General features: G+C 42.1%; 1 protein-coding gene across 1 annotated transcript in view; it reads right to left on the minus strand.

The window, feature by feature from the left end:
- Positions 1 to 1,080: 1,080 nt before the first annotated feature.
- LOC309568022 (cell adhesion molecule CEACAM3-like) overlaps positions 1,081 to 12,449 on the minus strand; it is a 103,853-nt gene continuing 92,484 nt past the window's right edge. The window contains exons 5-7 of the mRNA XM_082273596.1: positions 7,325 to 7,354; positions 6,249 to 6,313; positions 1,081 to 1,246 (exon numbers count right to left, since the gene is read on the minus strand). Coding sequence (XP_082129722.1) covers positions 6,251 to 6,313; positions 7,325 to 7,354 — 93 coding nt within the window. The 3' untranslated portion in view covers positions 1,081 to 1,246; positions 6,249 to 6,250. The remainder of the gene's footprint in view (positions 1,247 to 6,248; positions 6,314 to 7,324; positions 7,355 to 12,449) is intronic.

Raw genomic sequence — 12,449 nt, forward strand, 5'->3', positions numbered from 1 at the left:
CACATATAGAGGACCTTCAAACAAACCCAGCTTCTGTGAAAGCAGCTCCTGATTGTAATGCACTGCAAGCCCAAGAGAGATACAAGAAAGCTGAACTGTTACTTCAACTCAGACTTGAGTACAGCTTAGCATTTACTACATTTAGATAGATTCTTCTACCTAATAAAGCAGCATGGCTACACTCTTCCGCTGCCAAGAGGAAGGACATCCTTCATGACATGTGCAAAAAATGCTCACATGTCTGAGTACAATGCCCTAGCAAAATGAGGACAAAAATGGGCAAAAAGGGAAAAATTAAACATGTTAGACAATATGTGTGGCATTCCACAAAAAAAAAACGACAAGAAGGTACACACTTATTATATAGTGCCAACAACATAGGTAGCACTTTTAACATCTCACCTTTACTTCAGTCCCTGCTCCTAGGAAGCTTATCACATCTACCTGCACAGCTTTACATAGTTCTCACCTCTCCATTTAGTGAGTTACATACTCCTGACTCCTGCACATGGGCGTCCGCAGGTAGGGGCAAATGCCCCCCCCCCCCAGAATCCCAACTTCCCCCTTTCAAGTAGTGATTGTTAAGCCAATTTGTACCATTCTGTCTGGTATGTTTAATACTCCTGTGTGCCCCTGTGTCTGTGTTTTAAAAAAATAAGCCGTTCTTTACCAGTTTTCAGAGGGCTCAGTGCCGCTCACCTGACCCCGTCGGCTCTCTCCTCTCCCCGTCTGACAGCTGCCTGCAGTGGGTGGGACAAAGGATTCCTCACTGATGTCAGTCGGGAGCTGAGGGGGAGAGGCTGAGAGGAGGAGAGAGGTAGTGGGTCATGTGAGTAGCGAGTGGTGCTCTGAAAACTTGTAAAGAATGGCTTATTTTTTGGCCCCTCCCCTTATTTACATTTTTGAAAAGGGGCGGAGCATGGGTGACCTTCAAATGTTGCCTCCCCCTGAAAAAAGTTCTGCGTATGCCCATGCTCCTGAACTCTGTTCATTGCATACTCCTGACTCCTCTGAAGAAGTCTCCTGACTTCATCAGAAGAATACCTCATTCTGCTGAGCTTTATGGAGCGCACATTGCAATTCATATTAGCTCTGAAGGAGCTTACAATCTAACACCTCTACATCAGTCATTAACACATTCCAGAGTCAACTCCTAGGTAGAAGCCTAATAAGCCAGCAGTATGTTTTTGATTATGTTTGAATCCAAGGTAACCGCTAAAAACGAAAATTCTGCCTGCTCCATTTTCTGTTTGGGAAAAATAAATTCTACTTTTTTAATCACTGACTTTCAGTGGCACACAAATTACCAACAATGAACACGCTTACAGCCTTATTCATTGACTGTTACACTATATAAGTAGTATATATTTTTAGAACAGTGAAAAACGTATGGCCAGGTCTGTTCTTCATTGAACATCTAGAGATTTTTCAGGCTGAGAAAAAAGTCTGATGATGCAGGCAGAGTTTCCAAGTGGAAAGGATGTCCTCATGGTGATTGGGGATCATATGTATTATGCATGTATGTCACAATCGGAGAGAAACCTAAAGACAAGTAGTGATACGCAAATATTAAAAAATATTGTACAGTATATGTAATATTGTATGGCGTTATACTGTATAATGATATAAAACAATCAGGGGTTGTAACCCTTCCCTGTGCTATCAACATAAAAATGGCTTTAGGTATTCTTTTGCAGATCTCCCCTGAGCAGTGTGAACCCAGAAGTGCTCAGCTCTGAGAACCTCAGATCAGAGCTGTCAAACCCTGGCCACTCTGGCTGAGGCAGAATCGAATTAAGCACAGGCTGTGCTTGATTAGCTTCAACAGCATGCAAGGGTACCATCATTAGAGATGTCCGAACTGTTCGCCGGCGAACAGTTCCTGGCGAACTTCGCATGTTCGTGTTCGCCTCGGCGGGCGAACATATGTGATGTTCGGTCCGCCTCCTATACATCATCATTGAGCAAACTTTGACCCTGTACCTCACAGTCAGCAGACACATTCCAGCCAATCAGCATACCCTCCCTCCCAGACCCTCCCACCTCCTATAAAAAAGCAAGGGCAGCATCCATCTTAGATTCATTCTGAAGCTGCAGAGTTAGTTAGAGCAGGGAGAGGGCTGCTGTTGCTGCTGAATTGATAGGGAAATCATTAGCTAGGCCAGTATTCTGTGTCTACTTCTGCTGTAAGGACAGCATCCTGACAGCACCCCAAAAAGCCCCTTTTAGGGCTAGTATATCAGTCTGCTTTTATTTATTTTTTTTCTATATATTTATCAGGCATTTTTGGAGGCAGGCATGACTTTTTTGGGATTAGTGTCGGGGGGGGGGGTCTAAAAAGTGTACCTGTGAAGTTTCAGCTCTGTAGCATGCCCAGAACCAGAAAAAAAAAGATCATATAGGTGTAAAAGGAGGGTCCCACCATCCCTGCTCTACTGAAAAATTATATTTTTTTCTGGTTCTGGACATGCTACAGAGCTGAAACTTCACAGGTACACTTTTTAGACCCCCCCAGACACCAAATCACACAAAAAAAGTTCTTAAAAATTGTCATTTTTGATAGAGAGCCAATTATTGGAAAAATTAAAAAAATAAAATAAAAAAAAATTCTTTGGATTTATTGTCTGGGGGGTCTAAAAAGTGTACCTGTGAAGTTTCAGCTCTGTAGCATGTCCAGAACCAGAAAAAAAAATAGAATTAGGGTTAGGGCTAGGGTTAGGGCTAGGGTTAGGGTCAGGGCTAAGGTTAGGGTTATTTTTAGTGCTTAGGGTTAGAGGGTTAGGGTTAGAGGGGTAGGGGTAGGGTTACTAACTCTAACTTTAAGTATCTCACCGTAACCCTAACCCTAGCCCCTAACACTAAACCTAACCCTAACCCTCTAACCATAACCCTAACCCTCTAACCTTAACCCTAACCCTCTAACCATAACCCTAACCCTCTAACCTTAACCCTAACCCTCTAAGCCTAGCCATAAAAATAACCCTAGCCCTAATCCTAACCCTAACCCTCTAACCTTAAACTTAACCCCCTAACCCTAACCCTAGCCCTAACCCTAGCCCTAACCCTAATTCATATTTTTTTTTCTGGTTCCAGACATGCTACAGAGCTGAAACTTCACAGGTACACTTTTTAGACCCCCCAGACACTAAATCCAAAGAATTTTTTTTTTTTTTAATTTTTCCAATAATTGGCTCTCTATCAAAAATGACAATTTTTAAGAACTTTTTTTGTGTGATTTGGTGTCTGGGGGGTCTAAAAAGTGTACCTGTGAAGTTTCAGCTCTGTAGCATGTCCAGAACCAGAAAAAAAATTAGAATTAGGGTTAGGGCTAGGGTTAGGGTTATTTTTAGTGCTTAGGGTTAGAGGCTTAGAGTTAGAGGCGTAGGGGTAGGGTTACTAACTCTAACCCCAAGTATCTCACCATAACCCTAACCCTAACCCTTAAAGCCCAGTTCCTGTCCCATTTTGGTCGGTTCTGGTCTGTTTGCGGATGTTTGCAGTGCGTTAAACGGGGAGTTTGGTCTGTCAGAGTTTGGTCTGTCACTGTGAAGCGGGAGTAACCCTTACACTACCTGATCGATACAACATCATACCTGATCGTATACACACACTGGATGTTTTAAAGCACGTTATTCCAAGCAATTTAGGAATGTTAGGTGATTTATGCCCTTTATGGATTAAAACCCGACTCTGCGTCAACTACGTAATTTTCCATGGGAGTTTTGCCATGAATCCCCCTCCGGCATGCCACAGTCCAGGCATTAGTCCCCTTGATACAACTTTTCCATCACTATTGTGGCCAGAAAGAGTCCCTGTGGGTTTTAAAATTCGCCTGCCTATTGAAGTCTATGGCGGTTCGCAATGTTCGCAGGTTCGCGAACATTTGCGGAAGTTCGTGTTCGCCGTTCGCGAACATTACATTTTATGTTCGCGACATCACTAACCATCATGGGTCTAATAGAGAACCCGTCACCTGCACTGTGCTAAAATATACTGTAAGTTATGTGTCAGCCTCCTTTGGGATATTAAAACAAATTTAAAGAAACTAACATGTATTATGTGGCACCCTACATAGATAGCTTGCTAGAGAAAGCTAGGTCAATTTAGTTTAACAGCCTGAATATTTATGTAGCTTTAGCCAATCTCTGGGAGAAGGTGCCCAGAAGGTGGCTGGGGGAGTGCATAATTAGCTTAGAGCCTGAGGCAGCCCTGTTTTTGTCCAAACAGAGAAATTTCCACCCTGAAGGGCCCTTTTAGACAGCCCAGCTGAAAATTCTACTTGTGTTAATCGCGATCACAGCTGTGGCAGAGCTGGGGGGGGGGGGGGGTCTGTTCTGCTAAAATCTCTGAAGCTAAGCAAGGGATTTCACAGGGTATCTGATCTGGAAGGTTTACTGAACTAAGGGATTGTCTGTGATATTGAAGTAAGGCAAACAAGGCATTGTGAGTAAAGACCAGAATGAAGGATCCTAGTGACTGTTGCTGCTGATATCCCTAGTATATCAATACTAGCGCTTGCATGCCTTGGGACATTGCTGCCGGTGTGGTACATTTTTCTCAGTCTTTGCCTGGGGGACTGTCCTGAAAAGCAGTATCACAGTGAAGAATGTCTTTAGTTTATTGCTCAGTGCACATGGAGTATCCCACAGCTACCTATGTCCTAGCCATGTTGACCAGCAATAAACGTAAAAAAAAGTCAACCCCTAGATTAGAGGTCTCAAACTAGTCGCCCTCCAGCTGTTGCAGAACTACAATTCCCTTGAGGCATTGCAAGGCTGACAGTTACAAGCATGACTCCCATAGACAGAGGCATGATGGGACCAGTGGCGGTTTTAGGCATGGGCGAACGGGACAGCCGCCCGGGGCGGCATTTTTTCATGACACGTGGGGGGCGGCAAGACAGTGTTCCCCTACCCCGGGCCGCGGACCAGTACCGGTCCGTGGATCAAATGGTACCGGGCCGTCCGAGGAACTTTGAATAATTTCACTGTGGCAGCCGAGGCGCAGAGCATTGCTCCCCCCCCCCCCGAGCCTGCCCATTGTGTGACAATAGCGAATGAAAATTCGCTATTGTCACACTGATACTCCTCCTGGCCAATCAGGGAGCGGGTCCTCCACACCATTGGCCGAGGAGGAGGTGCCACGGGAGGACTGAGGAGACGCGGGGAATCCGGGGACTGAACTGAAGAGAAGTGAGGTAAGTGCACGGACGGGTCTCGCGGGGGGAACGCTGGCACTCTGCATTGAAAGGTGGCACGCTGGCATCTCTACATTGAAAGGGGGCAATGCTGTGGCACTCTGCATTTATTGGGGGCAATGCTGTGGCACTCTGCATTTATTGGGGGCATTGCTGTGGCACTCTGCATTTATTGGGGGCAATGCTGTGGCACTCTGCATTTAGTGGGGTCATTGCTGTGGCACTCTGCATTTCTTATGGGCATTGCTGTGGCACTCTGCATTTATTGGGGGCATTGCTGTGGCACTCTGCATTTATTGGGGGCAATGCTGTGGCACTCTGCATTTATTGGGGGCAATGCTGTGGCACTCTGCATTTATTGTTATGTTGTCATGTTATTTTTTTTTTGGGGGGGGGGGGGGGCGCCAGAAGGGAGTCTTGCCCGGGGAGCAATTTAATGTAGAACCGCCACTGGATGGGACTTTAAGCTCTACAACAGCTGGAGGGCCGCCAGTTTGAGACCCCTGCCCTAGACTGCTCATGGAGCAAGAAAAGTGACTGTTGTTGAGTGCCTGGCTGATATTGCACTAATCTGGGAAAGAAACCTGGGCCATATCAGTGGCCCCTATGCAGGTGAGCGCTACAAATACAATCAAATTAAAAAATACTCAAATCCCCTGCCCCAAGTAAACACACATGTGAACACAAACTCATGTATCGGGTACGCACAAGTGTCAAATTGACAATTGTGTCACACCCAATAGGTATCATCATGCACACCGATGTAAGAGCTATACTTCCAAGGCCATCATTTAGGGTTAAATCTAAATTAATGACCTAGAAAAACGGTTAAATTTTCACCTATGGACAATTTTGATTATAATAGTTTGCTGATTTACAGGAGCATGCAGTTTTGAGGATTGTCATATTTGGCATCTCGACACAACCTCATCTATTAGATTTTATCAAGAAATTGGGGGTAATATTGTATGTGCACTAAAATTAAGGTGTATTTTTTTTCTTTTTTACTGAAAAAGATTTGATGAACAGTAGCGTGAATTTTGCGTGTTACCTTCAAAATTTTCCAGCAGCAAAATCCACAATGCTGTATATGGATATGTCCTTGTGTGTTAGTTCCTATTTGTAGAGAGAAAATAAGTCAGAATAGCTGGAAGTTATAGAACTGGGATTTCAAGTAAAAGTATAATATAAATCTTCAGTATCTTCTTCATATGCAAGTTACCATTAGATTTCCCAATGCAGCACCCTGCTAACAATGTAGTATAGCCAGGACACCAATAATTGTTTTACATACTGTGAGGGATTAGCTCGGTGGCGGTGTGGATGACCCCTTTTGGGGGTTCGTTACACAGGGAGCCGAGAAGTGGTTGCAAACAACAGTGTATGAGTTTTATTCTTGCAATTTTTCTTCACACAAGTGCAAGCATCAAAACATCAAAAATAAAATAAAAGACAAAATAAATCCTTGCCACTGTGGGCTGCTACCTTCTCACACACAGGAACCTACCTAAAGAGTCTGTTCCCAACCTACTGTTGGGCAGACTTTGCTGATCCTACAGCAGACCATCAATAGTCCATTTATTTTCTCTTCACATAGAAAATGTTCATTGACCTCTTCACATAGAAAACATTCCTTTGTTTTTCTTCACATAGAAAAACAATCCATGTCCTCACCTTGAGAAGTCTTCAGTCTTTTTACCCTCCTCAGCGCATGTCACTCCAGGAGGCATACATCTGACTGCTCTCCTATCCCCAGCTCACACAGCTTCAGGAGGCATACGTCTGACTGCTCTCCTATCCCCAGCTCACACAGCTTCAGGAGGCAGCCCTCAATAGACTTCCTCTGGACAAATTATAGAGGCCTTAATTTCCTCATTCTGAATAGCTGAAGGTTTTTCAACTTCCTTAAACCTCCCTGCTGGCTACCTCTGCAGCCGACACCTTATAGTAATTGGTGAATTGTCTAAACCAAGCAGAAGTGTATCTCCCATCTGTGACAACACTCACAGATTTACCTGACTTCCTGTCACAATACATACACTGCGATAGCAGCACAATCCCATTTTAGTGCAAATACCCAGCATACAGATTCATATTAACATAATAAATATGTATAATATTATTTACCTCATAGTGAGATTCTTGACCTATTTTCTCCTGCATATAAAAGACAGATACAGTATATTACATCATACAAAGAAAATAACAAGTATTACCAGTTATAAAGTCATATTTATTATTACAAATTAGTAAACCAATGAACTAGATTGGATTTTATTTTAATCTAATCACAATGCTCTGCTACATTGCTTTTTTTTTTTTTTAGGGATATTAACCATTTCTAGACCAGATGGATTTGCCCCCTTAATGACCAGGAAACCATAATGGAAAATTGCGTGGTCGTGCGTCACTGTACCGAAATAAAATTAGGTGTTCTTTTTCTCCCACAAATAGAGATTTCTTCTGGTGGTATTTGATTACCTGTGCGATTTTTATTTTTTGCGGAATAAGCAAAAAAAGAGCGACAATTCTGAAAGAGAATTAAAAAAAAAAAAAAACAATATTTTTCACATTCTTCCCCCCCCCCCCCCAAAAAAAAATGTAAAAATCTAAATTTTTAATCCTTTTAGGCCAATTTGTATTCTGCTAAATATTTTTGGTAAAAAAAAATTGTGATAAGCGTATTTGTGCAAAAAGGTTTATTTTGACCGTTCTTCTCCCTGGAATGATCATAGAGCCCCTGTGATCCTTCTATATAGGAACACAGGTCTCTATGGTCATTTCACAAGCCACGCTAGAATCACTCCCCTAGGCTCATATTTATCCCCTTGATCACCCACAATGTTAACCCCTTTCTTGCCAGTGTTATTTTTACAGTAACAGTGCATATTTTTAGCACTGATTACTGTAGTAATGTCACTAGTCCCCCCAAAAGTGTCAAAAATGTCAGTCAGGGGTCCGATCTGTCTGCCGCAATGTCACAGTCCTGCTAAAAATCGTAGATCGCTGCCATTACTAGTAAAAAAAAAAAAAAAAAAACAATAAAAATAACAAATCTCTCCTGTAGTTAATAGACGCAATAACTTTTGCACAAACCATTCAAGTTATTGCGATTTTTTTTACCAAAAATATGTAGCAGAAAACAAATTGGCCTAAAATGTTAAAAAATGTTGATTTTTTTTTATGGGGAATGTTTTATAGCAGAATGTGAAAAATATTGTTTTTTTTTTTTCAGAATTGTCGCTCTTTTTTTGTGCATAGCGCAAAAAATACAAATCACCAAATACCACCAAAAAAAAGCTCTATTTGTCTGGAAAAAAGGAAATTTTGTTTGGGTACAGCGTCGCACGACCACGAGATTGTCAGTTAAAGTCACGCAGTGCCAAGTTGAAAAAAGTGGCCTGGTCATTAAGGGGGCAAATCCTTCCGGTCTTAAAGTGGATACAGAAAAAAAAGTGAACGAACAAGAAAATGCAGTTAAGAAGAATTTAACCGGATATATTGTTACACAAATATAACAATAATAATACTGAAGCTATTACCTGAGTTTCTGGCAAAGTCCTTTCATAGTTGTGTGCGTCAGGAAAATATGTATTCTCATACACTATACTACTTGGAGTTTCTAAAAAGAAAGTGCTATGTAAGTGGTGTAAAACAATTGTTTTAAACACCAAGAAAATTATAAATAAGATAAAATAAAAAAATATAATAAGGCTCATATAATAAAACCAAATCATAAAATCAATATGATAACACACATTCTATTTAATCTAGTAGTTGACATATAACTCATGAGAAATGGGCCCAATGTCCAGAAAAGCATGAAGTAGACATAATCCAAAAGATAAGGTGGCACTTATGGGGCTTGAAAGGTTAACACTCAGTGATGAAGTTTTATTTAGATGTTTTGACAAGGCACACGCTCATTTTCCTAAGGACCAAAGAAGGACATGTGGAAGAGAAGCTTGTGCCTCTTCATAATGTTGAAGTGAACTTTTATCACTAAGTGCTCACCTTTGAAGCCCTGCCATTGCTACCTTACTGTTTGGAATACATATACAAACTATAATATCAAAAGTATTGGGACACCTGCCTTTACACGCACATAAATGTAATTGCATCCCAGTCTTAGTCTGTAGGGTTCAGTATTGAGTTGGCCCACCCTTTGCAACTACAACAGACTGCGAGCCAGGTCTTCTCATCCACACCTGTGCCTGACCTCACAAATGTGCTTCTGAAAAAATGGTCAAACATTCCCATAGACACACCCCTAAATCTTGCAGTCAGCCTTCCCAGAAGTGTTGAAGCGGTTTGTCAGGGCTTGGCTAGATGCAGCTCTCTTTGTGCTCAGGCTGCTCAGCTGTTGGATAATTGTCAGCACTCATTGTTTCCTCAGTGGCTCACCTGGTTATCATTATCTGCTTGTCAGTCCCACCTACAGCCAGCCCCTTCTGGCTATTTAAGCTACCTTGTTCATTTCTTTACTGCCTTCGCCTGGTCAAGATATCCTGAGTGTCTCTGCTGAATTTCTATTAAAGACTTTCCCTGGCTGACGTCGCTTCTGGTTCCTGATCCCGATCTTCTGCTTCCGACTACACTGACTTCTGGCTCCCTGATCAATGGCTTGTCTAATTTCCTGTTTTGGCTTCCAAACCGGGCTTATGTTTTGACTACGTTCCTTATCTGTATTATTTTTACTATTACATTAAAGGTGTGATTTTTACTGCATTTTCTGTCTCAGTCTGATTAATTGTTTCTGACACTGTTATAGCTGCAAAGAGTGGGCCAACTCAATATTTAACCCTACGGAATAAGACTGGGATGCTATTAAAGTTCATGTACGTGTAAAGGCAGGGATCCCAATACTTTTGGTAATATAGTGTATAGTGTATATATATTAGTATATTCTACTAGCTTTAGAACAACCCCCACCTTCCTTTTTTTCAGTTTGTATTGAAATTCATGCAATTTAATGTTTCAATGTACTCTGAAAATAAAGCATAGAACAAATAAACAATTCAACATACAGAAATCATGGAATTGTTTTTTGTTAAAAAATGTAGTTTACATTTTTGACTCAAAGTAGTAGCCACTAGTGTTGAGCGAACATGGACTGTATTATTCGTGTTCGTACCGAATAATTGGGTTTTTGTTACCCGAACACGGACCCGAAAACTTTACTGTATGTTCGGGTTTGAAATCCGTGTTCGGTCATTTTATTTCTTGTTTTGTATGTAATGGCGCGCTTTTAATGGCGGGCTTTCAACAGCCAATCAACAAGCGTTTAACTGGTGTGCGCCATCACAGCCATGCCTACTAATGTATTAGTAGCTGTAATTGGCCATCTGAAGCATGTGACCATGTCTTTATAAGTTCAAGAGCCCCAGCGCGCCGCGTCATTCTGCTGTAGTTTAGGGACAGAGCACACATCATACGTGCTGGCTGCTGATTAGGGACAGACAATGATTCTGTGAAAAATTGTGTCCGAAAAGAATGCAGGGACAGGTCAGAGTGCAGGCAGGGAAAGTTATTAGAGCATTTTAGGGCGAGGCTGGAGATTAGGCAGGGTCAGTCTTCTACATCGATTTTGCTGTGTGGGGGGTGGTGCAGTGAACGATCTTATTGAGCATATTAGGGACAGGCTGGAGATTAGGCAGGGACAGTCTATATCAATTTTGCTGTGTGGGGGGTGGTGCAGTGAACAATCTTTTTGCCCTCACTTGAGCCCACTGAGGAGGAGGAGGGAGAAAAAAATCTATTTTTATCAGTCTGTTGTGTGCAGCGTTCAGCTATATTTCACTACAGATTGCTGTTCTAATCTGCTATTAAAAAATTAATTTAAAGGGGAATTTTTTTAAGAGCACTTGCCATGCTCTTAACTACATTTTGCTGTCATTTGCAGCACTCTAGCCCTTTCCATTGGTGTTTTAGAGCCATTTTAGTGCCTGAAAGTTCGGGTCCCCATTCACTTCAATGGGGTTCGGTGTCCGGGTAACGTTCGGAAAAAGTCCGGGACATGGACCTGGACTTTTTTTTCAAGTTCGGCCGAACCCGTCGAACACGGACATCCAGGTGTCTGCTCAACTCTAGTAGCCACCTTTTGTAGATATAACAGTCAAACACATTTGGAGTGCTTTCTACAATGGAAATCAAATATTATTCAGAAAATTCTTCCCAACACCGTTGCAGATGTTCCTACAAATATATTGCACTTGTAGGTTGCCTAGTTTTTACTCTTCTGTCAAGTTCATCCCAAACCAGCTTGTTGGGGTGTGTGTGTATGTATGTATGTTCTGCCCATATTGGTCATATTAAAGTGCTGTTATAGATTATACTGCAATGTTGTTGATGTTGCTGACATCTAGTGGTCAGAGTTAGTTATTATAGTTGTTATTATTTGCCAGAGCTTATAGGAAATAATGTTTTCCCTCATAGGAAGAGGCTGTAACCTTTAACCTGGAAGTGTATTTGCTAGAGCTTGACAGGAAAAGGTATTCCCCTCAGAGGGAAGGGCAGTAACCTTTAACCTGGAACTGTATTTCCTCCATTTCACAACTGACCTCCTGATACAGCAGACAGCATTCAGAAGAGTCCCTATCTATTCCAGAACTAATGAGGGAATTGTCTGTAAGTACATTCGCTGATGGAGTGAGGCTGCTGTATAATGTTTAATGTACTGACACATATGTTTTGTTTATGCTTATGTTGTAGTTTTACAAAGTTATTCAGAAAAAAGAATACATACAGATTTGATGTCTCACGTTTCTTGACTTCTGAATTATTGTTAAGCTGTCTGACTAGTGTTATACAACAGTTCAATAACACGAAGCAGAACAGTAAAAAGACAACCACGTCCGGTCTGGAATAAACTGAGACGCCATTACTGCAGCATGAGTCTAAGATCAGGAACAAAGTACAAGGCTGATGTCACGACACCGCCGACACAGCAAGGCAGGGAGAACATTCCCGGCGCCCAGCAAGATGATGTACGATCGCATGCATCCAGATCTTCACGGGCTATCAAGATGTCCTCAGCAAGTTCCTCAGCAGTTAGAGCTCGTGCCAAGGCAGAAGCTGCCCGCGTCCAGCTACAGTACGCAGAAAAAGAAGCAAAGATGATGCAGGAGTTAGCAGCAAAGAAAGCTGTCATGGCACAAGAAAATGCGGAATTAGAATCAAAATTGCTCATCCTGCAGCGCCAAGCTGCAGTTGCAGTTGCTCAAGCAGAGGCCGATGCCTACATGGGAACAAG

The sequence above is a fragment of the Pelophylax lessonae genome (assembly GCF_965119305.1).
Source record: "Pelophylax lessonae genome assembly, chromosome: 12".
NCBI classification, from domain to species: domain Eukaryota; kingdom Metazoa; phylum Chordata; class Amphibia; order Anura; family Ranidae; genus Pelophylax; species Pelophylax lessonae.